Raw genomic sequence first — 17,579 nt, 5'->3', positions numbered from 1 at the left:
ATGTGAGCGCAGCTCGGATGGTGAGGCCGTGCATCTGAAGGGACATCGTTGCGAACGATAGAGAATACCTGAAGCGCTGAGATAGGGTGAGTGAGGAGTGCAGATCTTTGGAAGTAGAGAAGCGCTGGAAGGATGCATGAATGGGATCACGAAACACGCAAATGTGTCGAAAGAGGGTTGGGAGCGTCGAAGAAGGTGATCGGCGCATCGAGTAGACTCGAATGATCGAGGGAGGTCAATGTACGCTCATCCTCCAAGCCAGCAAACGTCAACATCTACTCCACCTATCCAGCAAACAGAATTGAGCGTCTTGCCATGTGGGTGCTATCTTCGCACTGGTAAGCGCCGCTAACGAACCAGAATGATGTACTTCATCAGCGCCCACGCAGCTATTCTGACCATCACGAATGTGATGTGTGCAGCATGCACCGATCGGCCAGTATACTTGCGCCACGGGCATGGCACTGACCACCGTTCAACATCCAACAGAGCTCATGCTTCATAAAGTCACGAGTCCTCGCTTGGTGGAAAGGGCTGATTTGCATGCCTGGCTTGACAGCAGTCTCAAAGCAGCAGCGATCAATGAATGGTGTTTGGCTGTCGACATTCGTGATTGCAATCACGAAAATGAAAGCATCAAATTGCACATGCATGGCTGCGCCCGCGGTCAGCCGCGTACGTAGAAGCTAGGGAAGAATGCGCGCGGGTATTACAGCGTGCGTGACGTTATAGCAGGTGTGAGTCAGTACGCAAAGACCTGAGTCTGAGTCGAGTACACGTGTGTGACTGCTGATGGTCAATCAATCGAGGTAGGCGGCATCCATGCATGGTCGCTGAGCAGCCATGATCTTAGAGCTGCTATCACTTGTGATTCGGGTCATGATCAACTATATCGCTGCATTCATGCTGCTCTCGAATCAAAATTTTGGTCTGCTTGAATTCGCTAGTGGGGAACTCCTCGTGGCTCGGAAATGTTCGACACGCACAGACGTATGCTGCAGCTCGACCAAGCTCGCAGACATCGAGTCAAGAAATCGTACAAGACGAGTCCAAGGACTCTATTTGCTTGGCGGTGTGTAAGAGCGTGATCCCACGAGCTCTTTGGCTTGCTGAGTGCGCAGGCTACTGATCCGCGCGACGATGCCTGCCACTTGCCGCATTCGTGGGTGAGAAAGTAATGCACCGTGGCAATATTCGCAATTCACGGCTGACGCGACTGCCGGACCGGACTGTCCACCACGAGCACCACTTGTCCGTCTTTCAAGCCTCCAACCTTGAACTCCCTTCAGGTCGGCCGCGTCTCAATCAACAGCGACCGTCAGCGACGCATGACCGCGCCCATAGCAGTCACAAACTCGATTGCATTGCGTTCATGTTTGCAGAGTCTATATCGCGTTCACAGAGTGCCCTTGGCAGCCGCCTCGACAGCCTTGGATGCCGCTTCATCCAGATCATCAAATGCAAAAATCTTCATCTTGGACTCCTTGATCATAGCTTTAGCTTCAGCTTCCTTTGTTCCCTGCAGCCTCACAACCAGAGGCACCTTGAGTTCCAACTCCTTTGTAGCCTGGATAATTCCATCCGCAATGACGTCGCAGCGCATGATGCCTCCAAAGATGTTGACAAATAGAGCCTTGGGGTTGGCAGAGAGCAGCAATTCGAATGCCTTTTTGACCGCCTCGGCAGTTGCGCCTCCTCCGACGTCCAAGAAATTGGCAGGGTTACCACCGTTCAGCTTCAGAGTATCCATCGTAGCCATGGCCAGTCCGGCACCGTTGACCAAGCAGCCAATGTTTCCATCCAGCTTGATAAAGTTCAACCCGCTCTTTGCAGCTTCCACCTCATCGGGGTCCTCTTGAGTCGTGTCGCGAAGCTTGAAAATATCTTGCTGGCGGAAATCGGCATTGTCATCGAAGCCCAGCTTTGCATCCATGCACAGCACCGCACCATCCTGGCTCTCCGCCAAAGGGTTGATCTCTACTTGCGTAGCGTCCTTCTCCTTGAACAGCGTGTATAGCTTCACAAACGTCTCTGCTGCTTGCTGCTCCAGCTCAGGCTTGGAGAAACCGAGCTTCTTGGCAATTTCGAGAGCCTTGTCTTGCGTCAGACCCTTGGTGAAATCGATGGGCGTGGTGATGATCGCGTCGGGATTCTCCTTGGCAACATCCTCGATCGACATGCCTCCTTGGTTGGATGCGATGAGCACAGGAAGCTGGGTTGAACGATCGTTTAGAACTGCAATGTAGTACTCGTGCGCTGGTGTGCGCAATTCAGCCAGCATGACTGCGTTGCAGATACGACCGCCAGCGCCAGTCTGCTTGGTGATGAGCTTGTGTCCAAGCATCTGAGAAGCAATTTTCTTGGCTTCCTCGGCACTAGGGAACGATAAGATTGGGAGAATCAGCACTCAAGTCCCCCTGAGGTGCTGATCGAGGCACCTGACCGCCCTTGTGCACTCACCTCTTGACGACGTGCACACCTCCCTTCAGGCCTCCCTCAAAATGACCTTTTCCTCTGCCTCCTGCCAACACCTGAGCCTTGATCACAGCGCCTTTTGGGAAATGCTTCTCAAAAACACTGGCAGCTTCGTCCGCAGTCTTGGCAGCGACGCTCTTGGGTGTTGCGATGCCATATTTGCCCAGCAATTCCATAGACTGATACTCGTGAATGGACAGGTTGCGCACCTGTTGTGCAGCTCCGCCGGAGCGAGAGGCGAACATCAATGATGCTGTGCGGAGGTTTTGCGCCCCTGCGCGAGGGAGGGTGCGGAAAGCGCCGATCATAGTGTGGGTGAGCGGAGTGAATGACAGGTTGTTGGAGTCGTTGCAGCTCAGCTGACCAGATCGCGAGCGGTGCAAGAAGCTGTCGGGAGTACGTGACGGTGGTGAGTAGCAGCTTGCTGGTACAGTCGGTACGCGGGTGGATCGAGCAGACCAGCGTGCGTGCCGTGCGTGCAACTTTTGGTCTCTGCATCGTCCATGGGAGCATGCATGTATGCATGCGCTGTCTATGGAGCTGCCGGCGAGCACACGGTGCCTGCGTGCGCACGGATAAGCCGCCCGCCGAGTCTGCACCGCGGGCGCGCATTCAAGATTCAAGAGATTTGAGCCGTGCGCGTCACGTGCAAAGAGGTCTGAGCCGGCTGAGTTCGTGCTGCACATCATCAAGAGCCGATCGTGTGGAGCTCTAAAGCAGGCTTCAGCCGCTTAAATCACTCCGCTGCCTAGCGAGAATGGGAGGATGGAAAACGATGTCGATATCGTACATCTCGCAGTCGACTACACGCGACCCAGAATCTCGTACCACTCAAACTGTGAATTGCGCATTACCAGCGTCAACAATATCGTGCGAGAGGACTCTCGCAGCTTGGATCAATCAGCTCCGCCCTCGAAGCTACTCAGGTCGACAGTGACGGCCATGGCGTCTTCATCGGGCTCTGCTCAAGTCGGGACGTCTTCCACTACGAAAGGCGGGGATGTGAGCGTGACCATCTCTTTGTCAGTGCTCAAAGCTCACATGACGTTCGCTACATGTCGCTGACTAGACTCGACGCCTCCCTTCTGCAGACATCCCCTTCCCATATTGAGCATTTCGGAGCACCTAACTCGAGAGGTATCACAAAGGCATCGCGATAGGAACGATGATGCTGGTCCCTTTGGTGAGCCATACGATTCTCGACTTGCTCTCAAGCGAATCACGACGACATTTCTGACTAGCTGCGTCTATGCCTCCAGTCTATGGCGCTCTGCTCGGGACGCAACACGGCAGAGAAGTCCAAATCCAAAATTCCTTCGAGATAAAGGTGGCCAGCAGTAGTACTAGCAACGCTACCGCTTCTCACACTTCTCGCGCTGTGCTCACAATCGACCAAGAATGGCTCGATAAGCGCTTTGCACAGTGTGAGTCCGTTACGAATGCTCCTGATGGAGCCAGAGTTGATCCCTGTGAGCTTGATTACCGCCTCCAGTCAAGCAAGTCTTTCCCACGCTCGACTTTCTCGGATGGTATGGAGTCGGCGTAGCGCCGAGCGCACAGGACCTGTCCATACACAAGCAGGTGTGTGACTCTTCAATCTGTGCCCTTTGTTCCCACCGTGCTGACTCCGGCTTCATTGCTCGCAGCTACTCGAACACAACGAGTCTCCATTGTTTCTCCAACTGGCTCCCACCACGGAAGCGCTGACTCACGCCAAGGGTCGAGCGGAGCTGCCAGTCACAGTGTATGAAGCATTGCTCGACTTTGATGGGTCTCATGCCATGAGCCAGCCTGCCGTGACAGATCGCCTTGGCAATAGAGGGATGACGGAGCATGCTGCTTCGGACGATGCAATGGACGTCACCGAAGGCGAGCCATCTTCTCAAGCCAGCAACTTAGAGGTGGCCACGCGCGAGCCGAGCATCGTATTTGTGCCAGCGAAGTACGAGCTGAGAACCGGGGAAGCGGAGAGGATCGCGGTCGACTACACGAGCAAGCCTGCCGAGAGCAGTAGCGATGGATCAGAAAGTCGACGTGAGTCCATGCCTTTTCTTAGCGACGTAGCTGAGAGCATCTTATTGACGTAATGTGTCCTGTCATTGCTCCCGCAGTCGTGGCCACCTTGAAGACACAACACAGTGCGATATCGATGCTTGCAGAACGCATACAGACGGTACATGGATACGTGCAGGGAATCTTGGCTGGGAGTGTCACACGAGATGAAGAGGCGCTGCGACAGGTCAAAGCTGTGCTAGCTGCTTTGCCGCGGATGGACGAAGTGGAGGAGTTCATGGAAGAGTATCACACGGTGAGCTGAAAGCTGCAGCGCGGAAGTGGGCCGCCGCTCCAAGCTTACATGCGCCTCGCATTCACCCTAGGAATACTCTGATGTGCTACTCACTCAATACCTGGGCAGCCTGACTCAGTCTCTACACCTTACAAACGAGCTGGTGGACAAGTTTGACGTTCTGCAAAACACCAGCTCGGCGGCTACATCGATCGGAGGCGCCAGCGGCAGTGGGCATGGGCTGGCGAACAGCAAAGCTGCGCAGGAATCGGCTGCCCTGTCAGCCGGTGCTGAATTGGAAATCGAAAGCCCTTCCGGGGAACATGCTGGGGGGCTTTTCTACGCTTTGCCACCTGGGAAGAGCAAGGGCAGGAGCTTGCGCAGCTAGACGCTCGAGTTGCAAGAGAGTAGCAATGGTCTCGTCCGCGCTGAACATGTGATTTGTTCGAGGGCCGGTTTGGCAACATCATAAGGTCACCCATCGAGACGAATGTGCGTGCGCGAGAATAGAATAATGTGCTCCACGGTAGCCATGCCCTAGATCTCTTTCACGCCGTGCATATGAACCGAGCAAGAGAGAGGGAGAGAGAGAGCACCAATATTAAGAATTACAAAGAAAGTCGAAAGTCCAAGTCATCATTGAGTCGCTGTATGTTGTGAGAGGCTTCCTAGGCGTGAAGTCAAGAGCGACACCGCTCGTGATCTCACGTGTCCGATATGTCTGGGGAATGCCAGCGGCCTGCGTTGCTGCTAGCAAGGCGGACCTTGAGTGTGCTCGATCATGCATGGCCAGCTAGACACCAGCTAGCCATGCAGCTGAGAGTCGTGCGCGCTGGAGAAAGGCTGAGAAGAGCTGTGCAATCGTGAATGTGAATATCCTTGCAGGCGTGTCGAGCAAGTCATGATTATAAGGCTCATGCAGGCAAGTGCATCATGCGTCTGCGGACTCCTCTGATGGGCACGACGCGGGCGGGGATGCGCGCCTTGTCCGGTCACGCCTTTGCTGGTGTTGTGCGCGGTCTTTACACGCATCAACGCGCGGCGCGCACACAGCCCTACCGCGGGCAGGCGGTGAGACAAAGACTTGTGACCCGTGACTTGACTCACGACTGATTGATGCGTGGGCTCGCCGAGTCGGTGTATCGCTGCTGCTGCATGTTGCCTCCAATTTTGAGCTTGTGACTGATGCCGAGCGTGCACACCCTTCAACGTGACTCCACCATCACCCTTTCGTCAAGACACATGGCGACTGCGCTCGTCAATCTGCTCATCTTCAGCGCCGGTCTCAAGTAATCACTCCAGACACCACCATCTGAATCGAAAGCTTTCCATACATCACCTTGGCGTAGATCTGCTCATCCGACGCACGGAGATCAAAGTCACGCGTACACCGGACCCGGTACACAGATTGTCTTCGAGTCTCTTGTCCGATTCCCAGGTGACCCAAGCACACTTTGGGAAAGAATTTGCAGGACTTTAGCCAGTACAACCGACAGCTGCCATCTCACCATCCAGACGAAATGGCTGCGGAATCCAATTACGACTTTCTGGTAAGTAGTAAGGTCACGTTTGAGCATATGCTCACTGTACGCACGATCACAAATGCTCAATCATCCACTCTTTTGATGTGCTCCTCCACATCGTCTGCGCGCACCCTCAGTTCAAGGTGGTTCTGATCGGAGACAGTGGCACAGGTAAATCCAACCTTTTGTCTCGATTCACCAGGAACGAGTTCAGCCTGGAGAGCAAGAGCACTATTGGTGTCGAGTTCGCCACTAGATCCATCGCTGTGGATGGAAAGACTGTCAAGGCTCAGATCTGGGACACTGGTGAGTGCCTGAGCTCTCCGGGCGGACAAGGATGTATGCTTGATCGCTCGGTGTTAAAGAGGAACGCACACGCGTGGAGCCTGGTTGAGAGACGACAACGAAAGCGGCGACAGGCCACTTGCTTCTCGTCTAAAAGGAGCGGTGCTTTTTGGAAGCCATCCGCAGTATCTCACTGAGGTGTGAGCGGTGAGCGCCTCTGCGATAGCATGAAATCTGCATCCATATGGATTTGTCGCACCTCAGCTGGCTCTCGGCAAGGCCTCGCATGGACACGGGCGCAACCGACCTCTACCACAGCCTATCATCCGCACCGTGCAGCTTGGCCGGGTCGTGCCTCATCAGCGCACAGGCTCGAGGGTTTTGCCCAAATGAGAAATTGTACCTGCCCCTCCGAGCGCCTAGCGATGCTGATCGAGCACGCGCTTTTGTCTCTCGCAGCTGGCCAGGAGCGATACCGAGCCATCACATCTGCCTACTACCGAGGAGCTGTAGGTGCCTTGCTGGTGTACGATATTGCCAAGCACCCGACATACGTCAACGTCAGTCGTTGGCTCAAAGAGTTGAGGGACCATGCGGACAGCAACATTGTGATCATGTTGGTCGGAAACAAGAGCGATTTGCGCCACTTGCGCGCTGTGCCCACCGAGGAGGCCAAAGCTTTTGCTCAAGAGAATAACCTCTCGTTCATTGAGACTTCTGCTCTCGACGCTTCGAATGTCGAACAGGCTTTCCAGAACATCTTGACTGGTAAGTCGGAGTGCGATTGTGAGGCCGATCTCAAAGTGCGGATGTCTCACTAGGTGTGCCTTCTGTCCAACCCTCTCAGAAATTTATCGCATCGTCTCAAACAAGGCTTTGCAAAGCTCAGACGATGTCATCAAGCCCAGCGGCGGAGAGACGATCACAGTGCAACCATCGGCAGATGATGGAGGCAACGCCAAAAAGGGCGGATGCTGCTAGACCGGCGGTCCTACCTAGACGCTGACGAGGGCGCGAGAAGGGGTTGAGCGCGTGCTTGGGGGCCTTTTGCAGAGCGAGAAGGGCTGGCGGAGCCGTCGGGACTTTGTAAAAAAGCAGCCATCCTGCTCGCGAGCTGCGAAGTCGGTTGCCCACAGAGGCATTTCGTGCAGAGCGTGCTCCTACCCTGCTAGCGCACGCACAGACTCCCTGCTGCATCAAGCTGATTCCCACTCACCCATCGCAAGCTGACTCCATTCTCTGTTCCTCGACTCTTCGACTCCCGGGCTGTTTTGTCTTTCCAAGTTATGTAACAAGATACGCATGGTGTGATGTGGGATTCCAAGTTTGCTGTCCACGAGGCAGCACCTGCAGTGCGTGTTCGCTGTGTAATGATTCGCATGAATCTCACTGCGCGTGCGTGCAAGCTGGGTGTTGAAGATGACAATCATTTCAGGAGCATGGTCGCTCTTTCAGGCGGTGTCAAAATAAGCAAGTGAGAGGACATCGGACGTCAGGCATTCGATGGCAACATTGTACGAGAAGGACAGAGAGCGATGTGGGGTGCGAGGGCCCAAGCGACAACGGGCATTCTCCGTGCGGCACGGTGATGTGAATGGGACGCAAAGGCAAATGCTAAAGGCTCCCGGGTGGAGCTTTCCGCCGAGCGCTAGCACGACCATAGAGTGGGGAGGGCATGTAGTCGTCGTTCGTTGTATCACACGCAAAGAAGGATTCATCTCAACTGGACTCTTCGCCGATCTTGCCAGCCGTGGTGATCTTGCCCTCCACCGCCTTTTCCACTTCGCTTCCGAGCTCTTGTAGGCGGGCCAAATCTTCGCCGATGAGCGAAACGTCCACGCCGGAGTTCCACTGATGGGCGAGCGGAGCCGATCAAGCACAGACGCAAGGTCAGCATCGTTGATTGTAGACGTTGGCGCATTTGCCCCCGTAGGTGCCCGCTCAGACAACGCCAAACTTACCTTGGGATAACTGCCGACTTTGATGCCCTCCTTTTTGCACTTTTCCGTCAACTCGACCAAGAAAGGAGAAATGTTGCTTTCTGGCCATTTGGTGTGCACCAACAATCGATAAGGTCTAGGTCTGTTGGGATCAATGGGAACGTACTTTTCCAAGCCGTCGAGTAGCCCTTCAAAGAGTCGAGGCACGCCAGGCAAGATGCAGACTTTTCCAGAAAGACGAACGACGGGAACCCAGAGCTGCGTGGTGGGAAAGATTACCTCGACGGAAGAGTTGGATGACGAGACGGGAAACAAGGCCATGCGCTTTCGAGCGGTCATCATCTGCGAGTCGAGGTTGTACCACATGTCAGCGAGCCTTCGAGAAGCTGCCTGCCCTTGTCGCTCACCTCTTCAGTCCCCGAGACGTCTCGCCTACGAGCCTTGAGGTTCAGCTCCATGCGCCTCAGCGTCTCTTGATGGTGCTCGAGCTTCCCATCCGAAAAGGCCTGGCACACGAGATGAGAGACAATGAGCCTAAGTCTGTTGGGGACGATGTGCGCGCGACAGGCGCCTCACCTTCGCCATGCTCTGATACGTGATATCATCCGGAGTTGGTCCGATGCCACCCTAGGATGGCAGAGCCAAAGCATGAGGTCATCAACCCCACGGCTAAATCTCGACGGACGCAAGCGGACCTCACCGAGCTGATGACGAGGTCATACTTGCTGGCCATGCGCCTGGCCGTCTCGACAATGTCGTCCTCATCGTCGGGAATGACCTCAACCCCTGGTGACGGATCGGAGCATTGCGATCAGCGGGCGTTCCGGTGAGATGTAACCAGCGGGCACCGCCTACATGCGTGTACGTAGCCACACGCACTCACGTTTCAAATCGATTCCGAGGTTGAAGCACCACTTTGAAAAATAGTTGGAATTGCTATCTTTGGTCTTTCCATTGAGGACCTCGTCGCCGATGATAATGCAGCCTGCCGAGGCCACGTACTTGTCCTTTCCCAAAGGATCAGGATTGATGGGTGAAGGGTCAAAGGTGGGCATCTGATCAGGGTTGAAAGGGGCTGATGATGCTCCTCCACCAGCGCTATTGTTGGCTGAGGTAGTTGATGCCATGTTGCGATAGGAGACGAGATGCGATTGGACGGACTGGAGCCTCTGTGTAGCGAGAGATGGGGTGCGATTTGATCCGCCTATACTTCGTGCTGCGATCGCTACGTTGCGCATCTGTGCGATAATCGCAACCACGAAAGAAGCAAGCTGGTCTGCACTAAGAAGGGTTGCCAATGAATGCGATAGGTCGGGCTCGATGTCACATGCAGTCGTGAGTGTGAATGTGAGTGCGATTGAGAGAGCGAATGGCATGGATGATGGTGCAAAGTGGAGGAATGGCGCGGGCAAGGCTGAGGTAACGCGCATTGGCCGCCCATGCACATGATGCACGCTTCCCTGATGACCGATTGCGGGATATATGCGCTGCATGCATAGTCACGCGGCCATAGCAGGAGCCCCAGATGAAGCCTTGCGGATCTTCGCACTCACACTTGTGTGACGTGGACTCGACTTTGACTCCGACTTTACCACATCACAACACTTTCGCTGCCGGCCCAAACACCTGTTCGTCAGCGAAGCTGATGTTCCCACTTCAAGCAAGATTGCTCCCGTACAATTGACCACTGCCGCCTGGTTCCCGAGTTGCTCTGCCACACGCTGACGGACTGATCACGACGCCCGTCAGCATGGAAGTGGACAACGAAGCGCCAGTTGCGGGTCCGAGCTCAGCTGCCCCATCTGCAGCTGCTGTACCGACATCGATGTCCGCGCCTTTTCCAGCACCAGCACCAGCGACGGCAGCTCGGTCGTCAGACAGAGCACGTCGACCCTCTGCTCTCGCTCTCGCAGCAATGAATCGGCCCTCATCGTCAGATTCAGATGACGATGCGGATTCAGACTCAGCCTCGGATGGAGGTAGCACTGCGCGCAGACGACGAAAGAGGACTGCGCAGAGCACAGCAGCGGCAGGTGGCTTCTCGGCTGCCAGGACGTCGGCTAGAGCTGCTGCTGTGGCTGCTGCTGCAGCTGTCTCCGAGCAGACTCGAGCTGAGGGAGGTGGAGGATCAAGCAGGAAGGGTACAAGTAATGGCGGGACTGGTGCTGCCAGTCTATTGGGCGGCGGTCTGGCGAGAAGGTTGAAGCTCAATCTCAAATCTACGATTGGCAGTGCGGGAGGAAATACTTCGGGCACGGGACCAAAGAACGAGGCATACATGCAGGGCTACACCAGGGAGCTGGATGATTCAGATGATGACGACGAAGGTGTCGCCAAGGCTGTGGCGAAAGATGGACCGGAAGCTCAAGATGGCAAGGGATCTGGCGTCGCCTTTGAGGAGCAGCTCATTCTAAGACTTGCTGCTGGCAGTCCAGAACTCGAAACCTTGAGAGGATGGGTCAGGAATCGCGCAGTTGGGACAGACAAGGCGAATGTCGAGCTCAAGTTCAAAGGTGAGCGAGTGTACAAGCAGCGTATCCGCTACATGCCATGCGAATCTGCTGACCTTGTTAGCACAACATCCTAGACTCTCGTAGAGCGACGTTCAAGATTGGTAATACGGCGTTGCCGGCCAAATTGGTGGACCTGCCCACGATTCTAGAGACGCACAAGACGCTGGACGGTCGTCAACTGTTCAAGGTTGCCGATATCAGTCAGATGCTTCTAGTCGGAGGTGATGGCGACAGAAGGGAGGAAGAGGAAGACGCAAACGATCGCAAAGGCGGAGGTGCCGACGCGTACGTCTGGGACAGCGGTATCACACCTCCAATGAGATACGCGAGGAAGAGGCGCTTCCGCAAGCGCACCAACAAACGTGTGAGCGATGCTGGAGTGTGGCGTGTTTTTGTTTGAACTTCATGGCCTAAGCCCACGTCCCTGCGCACAGGTCATTGAAACGGTCGAAAAAGAGGTCGAACGGCTCCTAGCAGACGACAAGCGGGCAGAGAAGCTCGAGTACGGTGAGTCGTGGCTCGTCAGACTGTCATACCCGCTTTGCATCCACTCACGCTGCACGATCACGCTGCATAGAAATGATCGACGTGGCCGATCTATCTGATGGTGGTGGAGACGAAGAGGAGGTTCAAGGTGGCGCTGGAGAAGGCGCTTCGGTGGTCGGCGATGAAGATGGCGAGAGGGATGAGGGAGATGGCGAAGATGACGGAGGCGAAGGCGGTGAAGACCGAGACGGATCGGTAGCTCCTACTGAAGGTGAAGGGCGGGAAGAGTATGCAGACGAAGAAGAAGGCGAAGGTGAAGGTATGGTGGATATGGCGCTCGCTGCAGAATTGGAAGCTGTGATGCGAGGAGAGGCGTCAGATTCGGAGTCGGGCTCAGACGAAGGTTCGGCTTCTGTCACCACTTCGAACACGCGGGGCGGTCGAGGACGAAGCGTTTCTGCCAGAGCTACCTCGGAAGAGGGAGATGGAGATCTCTGGGGAGATGAGGACGAAGAGGACGAGTCTGGAGGAGAGGACGATGAGGAAGCTCGAGAAGGGGATGATCAAGATGGGCCGGATCTGGACGATGATGATGATGATGTGGATGCGGAAGAGAGCGAACGAAGAGTGAGAGAATCTCAAGTGGAAGCGGCGGTCAAGGAGATGGAATTGCTGGTCAGACGCAAGACGAACGAAGCAAATGCTGCTACCAATATCGTGATCAAGGTGAGTGCCAGAGCTCTGTGACATTTTTCTTCAGCTAGTGAAACGTCTCTCTGACGTGCTGCTACTCGCTGCGCGCTCCAGAATCGCCAATTGGACGCCTTGAAGCGCTTGACGACGGAGCGCGGTCTCAAACAAGCACAGTTACAGGAAATACGCAGCGAGCGAAGAGCGCGCGCCCAAGTACGAGCGAAAGAAGCGGCTGATGCGGATGCTGCTCTTCAAGAGGAGAATGAAACCGGGCGCGCAGCCGAATCCGAGGCGGACGAGCACGGCATGGACGTGCAGCAAGAAGAAGGGGCGAAGGATCATGGAGACGAGCTAGACGAGGCCGAAGAGGCCCGGCAAGAGGAGCAGAATGACGAACAAGAGGAAGACGAGGGCGAAGGAGGCGAGGAAGAAGGTGATGATGACGACCCGAATGCTTCGTCACAGAGCGAGCTATGGTCTTGAGCTCCTTTGAGCACTCTTACGCATTGTATTATAGCGATCGACCGCATCTGGGGGCTGTGCAAAGTCTCAACGATCAGAAAATGATGCTTCATGTTGAGTACAGGTGGCATGGATGACAAAAGATGCTCTACTGTCACGAGCCTATCCAGCTCTTCTCTTCTTCTTGCTAAAGAGTGCAAGAGCACTATGGTCCTGCTCGATGGGAGGCAGGCCCAACTCTTCTCTTCTCTTTTGTTCCTTGATGGTAGCCTGCTGTTCCTTGGACCTCTCCAACCTCTCTCTAGCCGCAAGTGCCTTGGGATCGATCACATTGACCTTTTGTTTCCTAAGATATCTCTTCAAACTGCTATTCTTGCCCCTCGCCTTTTTCTTTTCCCTTTCACGTACCAATCGTTCGCTTGGGACCGCCACGCTTCTGGTCCCCGCGATCATGCCCCCATCTCCGGACACCGTTTCGTCCACATCCCCAACGGGCCGAATGACGGCATCCGGACCTTCGTCGGCTAGGCCATCCAAACGCAGCCTTTCGAGACGACTAAGCCGGGCGTACGGCCTTCCATCCGAAGAACGTGCCAATTGTCGGCCACCCAAAGGCGTGGGCGATTCCTCGCGGGGAGCTGCGCTGCCTGCCGTCGAGTGATCAATCTGACCCAACGTCTCTGGATCCAGCGTGATCATCTCGGGTTGAATCTGCGTCGAGGTAGAAGCGTCAAGAGGTCCTACATGCGTGAGCAAGTGCCGGCAGCTGCGAATGCTGCGAGGATAAACCTCGCCGGTGACAATTGCTCCCCCGACTCACCTTGTCGAGCAGAGCGTGCACTTCGCGCTCCCGCCTGCTATTTTTCCCCTCATAGGGATCAATCTCCGTCGAGTCGTATCTCGGTTCACCAGCGCCCGGAATGACGAGCGAGTCAAAGCCTTTCGCATGAGCGACGCCGAGGACATCTTCGAATGGACAAAAGTTGATGCTGATGGGCGGACCGCTGGGAAAGCCGTTTGTGAGGTACGGACCGGGAGTGACTGCAGCTTTGAACGGGGCTTTGGGATCGTAGATGGAGACGTGACTCCCCCACGCTACGCCCAGCAAGCCTCTTTGAGAATACTTTAAATCGCTGGCAGGTTTGCGGCTTTGCCATTCACGAAGAGCTCCTCGGCCGAGCATCCTAATGTCCCACACCTTTACGGACCCGTCCAGACCAGAAGTGGCCATATCTCTGCCCTGATTTTGCGTCGATAGGGAAATGGCGCTCAGAGGTCCTCGATGCGCCAACATCTTGATTGCGGGGCTGGACAAGTTCGGCGTCCACATGGTCACTGTGCCATTTGCGTGACCAAGGTGTATCAAGGCGGAGAGTGGATTCTGTGCCATAGTGTGGCAAGCGCCTAATCCGCTCCGGTGTTGAGCAACGATACCTCCTGTGCTGGTATCCTGATACTTTAGCCACCCAGCGTTGCCCACGGTCGCGAGGAGGAAATGATAGGGCAGAAATTCCATCCTGGTCACTTCTATGTGATCCCTAAGCCTGTGCACTTCTGCCCCCGAAGAGTCGTAAATGTAGACGTACTTTTTCTGCGCTGCTGCAAAGAAGGACTTGTTGTGCAGCCACTTCACATCCCTCACAGTCTCTTTGACTTGCACTTCGCACAGCAATTGACCCGTCTGCCAATCGAACGCTGCCAGATGACCCTTTCTACCGCCCAGCAGTAGATGTCTGCCATTGCGCGTATAGTCTGCGCGGTACGGTCCCAGACTGGCGTTGGGCGCATTGCGACTGTTACCCTTGTTGGCCGACAGATCGAGGGAGAAGGACTTTGTAGCTGCGTCCAAAGCGATGCTCTGCCTGATCTCCCTCTGGGTGACACGCGCAGTCCTCTCCATATTGCTCTCCACCTCTATCATGCCCGCCTCTTCACCAGCCTGAGGCGCATGGATGTATTCGTCGGCCAACTTGGCTTGTTCCTTGGCTCGTTTGGAATCCAAATGAGCTTTGCTCAATTGAGCTCGCAACTTCTTGTCCTGGATGCGTCCCAACGACTTGGGCGCTCGAGCTTCCGGCAGAGGCATGGACTGCTGCAGCGATTTGGGGAGATTGGTCGTGCGATGAATCGAATTGGATTGCGATTCCATGGCTTGCGCCGTGTGCTTGCCCCAACCTCCTTCTTCTCCCCCTCCTCTTGCGCCATGCCTCTTCTTTCCTCTTCCGCCACCGTTCCCCTCCCCTTGTGCCCCTCCATTGCCGCCGAGACTTCTTCGAGATGGTCCAGGATCCATACCGAGGGATGAGGGCTGAACTGAGGGCGCAAGTGGGACTAAGCACCTCGCGCAAGCAAATGCGAAGTGATGAGCGGGTGAGGGTAGAAAGCGGAAAATCGTGGGTGCAGCCTGTTGGTCACGAGCTGCTGACAACGATTTGAAGCTTCCAACCGCGAATCCCGAATCTTGCGTGCATGAGGCGCGGTCATCGTCTCGAGCAACTTTTTCTTGATCGCCGCGCGCGGGCGGCATTCTATCGCACGAGAGGTCACCTCATCCGCCCAAAATTCTCGACGATCTGGAATTTGAATTCACAGCATCCAGTCACAGTCACAGTCGTGGGTGATTCACGATGGATGGTGGACTCACACTCACACTGACGACTGCAGGCGAAGATCTCGCTTGCACGCACTGTCTTCCACGACTCACGCACGTTGCATCGCACACACCCACCTCGCTGACCAGCTACCCTCACGCCCAGGACATCACACAGCCAGCTCTCCTGCAAGCCAAGTCGTGCAGTGGGCCTCTCATCATCCCCCCGCTCTCGGACAAGATGACCCGTCGAACGCTGCCATCCACATCGGCTCTTCCCAGCGCCTCCGCATCCCTCTCCAACAAGCGCGATCGATCGCACGCGCGCTCTTTCAAGAGAGACCGACACGCAAACTCAGATGCGGGTGAAGGGTCAGCAACGTCCAGATCGCAAGGCTCGCAAGCGGCGTCGGCAACGACCAACCCTGCTGCGATTCGCAGATCGAGAGCTTTGGGAGGATTCGATCCTTCGTTGTCCTTGAGTGGCAATAGCAAAAAGCTGAAGCTGCCTGGTGAAGAAGAAGAGGAGGATTATGTGGGACTCGTCGGCGGAACCGGGTCCGATGACTTGGGAGCAAGTTCGAATCAGGTGCGGGATGACGACGAAGAGAGCGATGCGGATGACGATGAGGAAGATGAAGCGCCCGAAGAGGCTTCGAACGTCAATAGCAGGAAAGCCGTGGAGCAAAGGAGAGCAGCAGAGGAAAAGGAAGAAAAGAGGTGCGTTCGTGTGTGTGTGTGTGTGTGTGTGTGAACGCTTCCTGAACGTCTTTCTACACGGCAAGCAAGTCGGTCGCTCGGCGCTCGTACGCGATTCCGAACGTTCTGACCGCAGCACCCTTCCCCCTCGCACTCTTAGCCGCAAAGCCGCGAGGAGCAGGGCAGCCAAAGCTCGACAGACCGCCGCATTAGCTTCCAAATCCATTCTCAAAGCTAAAGCTACTCGGGGCGATGCAGCACTATCGGGACTTTCAGGAGAGGAGGAGGAGGACAAAGTCGTATCATCGCTGACCGCTACTAGTCAATCCACTCGACTAGATCCAAAAATCTTCGAGAGCGTATTTGGATCTGCAGCATCGCTGCAAGGTAATGGATCTGAGATATCGAACAGACCGACAACAGCTGGAGAATTGGCAGAGGCGCTGAAGGAGAGACGACAGGTGCACAGGGCAGAGAAAGAGAGAAAGAATAGAGAGGGTGGTGTAGTGAGAGGGAGAGATGGAGAAAGCATGAAGAGGCTGCGAGACGGACGGACAGTGGTCAGATCTGCCGCGGCGCCAAGGATAGACCTGCCAGGCTCGCATGAGGATGCAAATCCCGATAGGATGACAAGGCACCATGAAGAGCGTGAAGACATACTACTCCCCCAACCCGTGTCTTTTCGAGCAGGCGAGACACGTCCAGCAGCTCGCTCTCGAGCCTTTCTCAAACGATCCCTCAAGCTGTATAGCGCAGAACAAGCCGCGCGCAAAGCCGTCAAGGAGAGGGCTCGCAAGACAAACGTAAAGGGCACGGCGACGCCCAAGAAGACGACGGATGATCCTTTGGGAATGGAAGATCCTGCATTCTTGCCCGGTGGAGAATTCTACAAGGGCGACAAAAAGTTGACGGGCAAGAGAGGAAAGAGGGGAAGGGCGCCCGTGCCCAAGAAGGACTCGGCATTCGGTAGAAGTGCATGTGAGTATGCGTGCGCCGCTTCCTTCCAGACTTCTGCCATGCTGATTCGAGTCGAGCATTCGTCGATGTATTCGGGCAGCTTCGCACGCCGCATTTGGAAGAACAGCCAATCAAGGACCTGCTCTGCTCTTCTCTGCTTCTGCTTTTTGATGTCTTGAGCGACTCGCTTGCCAATTTCACCGTAGCAATTGCACCGTTCCATGCTGTTAGACGCGGAGAGCCTGGTCCTACATTAGTAGAATCGAAAGGGCAGGCGAACACGATGAGATTTGCGCAAAGCTGAGAGCGCAATGTGGGTGATAGGTGCCCTGACCGCCCTGTGGCGATATACGAATGGCCTACTGTCGGTGACCGCCCCTCGTCGAGAAGCCGGTCGCCCTCAATGCGAGTGTGCGACGTGCGTCGGGTTCCATCGCTGGCTGTTATGAGCAGAGCAGGGTGCTCGCACGTGATGAGCTGGGCATGAAGCTCATGGCCAATGCAGGTGCAATTGTTCTTGTACGGACCACGCGGCCAGTTGGGTCCTGTTTGGAAACGCTAAAGCCTTGCAACTCCACCTCAAAACAGGTCCATCGCGACGCTCCGATGAGCATCGCTTGCAAATCGCGCCCGTGTGCGTTCCACGCGAGCCTTGGCTCTTTCCCGTTC

General features: G+C 55.4%; 7 protein-coding genes across 7 annotated transcripts; 4 read left to right on the top strand and 3 right to left on the bottom strand.

Annotated features, from left to right (window-relative positions):
• Positions 1-1,396: 1,396 nt before the first annotated feature.
• On the bottom strand, positions 1,397-2,720 carry IE81DRAFT_293574 (putative beta-succinyl CoA synthetase precursor; the record flags this gene model as incomplete). Its single annotated transcript, XM_025512002.1, has 2 exons — positions 1,397-2,375; positions 2,461-2,720. 2 exons carry the CDS (start codon positions 2,718-2,720, stop codon positions 1,397-1,399), a joined length of 1,239 nt encoding a protein of 412 aa, XP_025367483.1.
• A 458-nt stretch (positions 2,721-3,178) lies between these two features.
• Positions 3,179-5,388, top strand: IE81DRAFT_325678 (hypothetical protein). The gene is made up of 7 exons (XM_025514597.1): positions 3,179-3,497; positions 3,567-3,658; positions 3,735-3,899; positions 3,968-4,056; positions 4,122-4,509; positions 4,587-4,783; positions 4,854-5,388. Exons 1-7 carry the CDS (start codon positions 3,241-3,243, stop codon positions 5,148-5,150), a joined length of 1,485 nt encoding a protein of 494 aa, XP_025367482.1. The 5' UTR covers positions 3,179-3,240; the 3' UTR covers positions 5,151-5,388.
• A 594-nt stretch (positions 5,389-5,982) lies between these two features.
• Positions 5,983-7,956, top strand: IE81DRAFT_325677 (ras-domain-containing protein). Its single transcript, XM_025514596.1, has 4 exons — positions 5,983-6,312; positions 6,423-6,591; positions 7,030-7,338; positions 7,418-7,956. The coding sequence occupies exons 1-4, from the start codon at positions 6,283-6,285 to the stop codon at positions 7,549-7,551; spliced, it is 642 nt and encodes a 213-aa protein (XP_025367481.1). The 5' UTR covers positions 5,983-6,282; the 3' UTR covers positions 7,552-7,956.
• A 333-nt stretch (positions 7,957-8,289) lies between these two features.
• IE81DRAFT_273994 (Molybdopterin binding protein) lies at positions 8,290-9,595 on the bottom strand (the record flags this gene model as incomplete). Its single annotated transcript, XM_025511436.1, has 6 exons — positions 8,290-8,421; positions 8,532-8,852; positions 8,918-9,016; positions 9,087-9,137; positions 9,211-9,296; positions 9,394-9,595. Coding segments are annotated over 6 exons (891 nt in total), but the record flags the coding sequence as incomplete, so codon positions are not given.
• A 456-nt stretch (positions 9,596-10,051) lies between these two features.
• IE81DRAFT_325673 (hypothetical protein) lies at positions 10,052-12,776 on the top strand. Its single transcript, XM_025514595.1, has 5 exons — positions 10,052-11,023; positions 11,098-11,387; positions 11,458-11,530; positions 11,601-12,235; positions 12,317-12,776. Exons 1-5 carry the CDS (start codon positions 10,426-10,428, stop codon positions 12,683-12,685), a joined length of 1,965 nt encoding a protein of 654 aa, XP_025367479.1. The 5' UTR covers positions 10,052-10,425; the 3' UTR covers positions 12,686-12,776.
• Positions 12,707-15,061, bottom strand: IE81DRAFT_325672 (BING4CT-domain-containing protein). The gene is made up of 2 exons (XM_025514594.1): positions 13,485-15,061; positions 12,707-13,375 (listed from the first exon to the last, which is right to left on the bottom strand). The coding sequence occupies exons 1-2, from the start codon at positions 14,811-14,813 to the stop codon at positions 12,827-12,829; spliced, it is 1,878 nt and encodes a 625-aa protein (XP_025367478.1). The 5' UTR covers positions 14,814-15,061; the 3' UTR covers positions 12,707-12,826.
• A 644-nt stretch (positions 15,062-15,705) lies between these two features.
• On the top strand, positions 15,706-17,576 carry IE81DRAFT_232329 (hypothetical protein). The gene is made up of 4 exons (XM_025511132.1): positions 15,706-15,974; positions 16,044-16,931; positions 17,011-17,112; positions 17,499-17,576. Exons 1-3 carry the CDS (start codon positions 15,788-15,790, stop codon positions 17,079-17,081), a joined length of 1,146 nt encoding a protein of 381 aa, XP_025367477.1. The 5' UTR covers positions 15,706-15,787; the 3' UTR covers positions 17,082-17,112; positions 17,499-17,576.
• The last annotated feature ends 3 nt before the right edge of the window (positions 17,577-17,579 follow it).

This window comes from Ceraceosorus guamensis, assembly GCF_003144195.1.
Source record: "Ceraceosorus guamensis strain MCA 4658 unplaced genomic scaffold IE81scaffold_71, whole genome shotgun sequence".
Lineage (NCBI taxonomy): Eukaryota > Fungi > Basidiomycota > Exobasidiomycetes > Ceraceosorales > Ceraceosoraceae > Ceraceosorus > Ceraceosorus guamensis.
This window is presented reverse-complemented; position numbering and strand designations above follow the sequence as displayed.

What these genes read in the sequence shown, in the direction of transcription:
- IE81DRAFT_325678 (XM_025514597.1), top strand. Translation starts at nt 3,241, where the DNA reads ATGGAAAACGATGTCGATATCGTACATCTCGCAGTCGACTACACGCGA. An exon ending in CGATAAGCGCTTTGCACAGT is followed by an intron (nt 3,900 to 3,967) that starts GTGAGTCCGTTA and finishes TACCGCCTCCAG; the next exon opens with TCAAGCAAGTCTTTCCCACG. An exon ending in TCATGGAAGAGTATCACACG is followed by an intron (nt 4,784 to 4,853) that starts GTGAGCTGAAAG and finishes CATTCACCCTAG; the next exon opens with GAATACTCTGATGTGCTACT.
- IE81DRAFT_325677 (XM_025514596.1), top strand. Translation starts at nt 6,283, where the DNA reads ATGGCTGCGGAATCCAATTACGACTTTCTG. An exon ending in GGCTCAGATCTGGGACACTG is followed by an intron (nt 6,592 to 7,029) that starts GTGAGTGCCTGA and finishes TGTCTCTCGCAG; the next exon opens with CTGGCCAGGAGCGATACCGA. An exon ending in TTTCCAGAACATCTTGACTG is followed by an intron (nt 7,339 to 7,417) that starts GTAAGTCGGAGT and finishes CAACCCTCTCAG; the next exon opens with AAATTTATCGCATCGTCTCA.
- IE81DRAFT_325673 (XM_025514595.1), top strand. Translation starts at nt 10,426, where the DNA reads ATGAATCGGCCCTCATCGTCAGATTCAGATGACGATGCGGATTCAGAC. An exon ending in TGTCGAGCTCAAGTTCAAAG is followed by an intron (nt 11,024 to 11,097) that starts GTGAGCGAGTGT and finishes ACAACATCCTAG; the next exon opens with ACTCTCGTAGAGCGACGTTC. An exon ending in GGCAGAGAAGCTCGAGTACG is followed by an intron (nt 11,531 to 11,600) that starts GTGAGTCGTGGC and finishes CACGCTGCATAG; the next exon opens with AAATGATCGACGTGGCCGAT.
- IE81DRAFT_325672 (XM_025514594.1), bottom strand. Translation starts at nt 14,813, where the DNA reads ATGGAATCGCAATCCAATTCGATTCATCGCACGACCAATCTCCCCAAA. An exon ending in TGCACGCTCTGCTCGACAAG is followed by an intron (nt 13,376 to 13,484) that starts GTGAGTCGGGGG and finishes ACCTCGACGCAG; the next exon opens with ATTCAACCCGAGATGATCAC.
- IE81DRAFT_232329 (XM_025511132.1), top strand. Translation starts at nt 15,788, where the DNA reads ATGTGGGACTCGTCGGCGGAACCGGGTCCGATGACTTGGGAGCAAGTT. An exon ending in GAGGAAAAGGAAGAAAAGAG is followed by an intron (nt 15,975 to 16,043) that starts GTGCGTTCGTGT and finishes ACGGCAAGCAAG; the next exon opens with TCGGTCGCTCGGCGCTCGTA. An exon ending in GGCATTCGGTAGAAGTGCAT is followed by an intron (nt 16,932 to 17,010) that starts GTGAGTATGCGT and finishes GTATTCGGGCAG; the next exon opens with CTTCGCACGCCGCATTTGGA.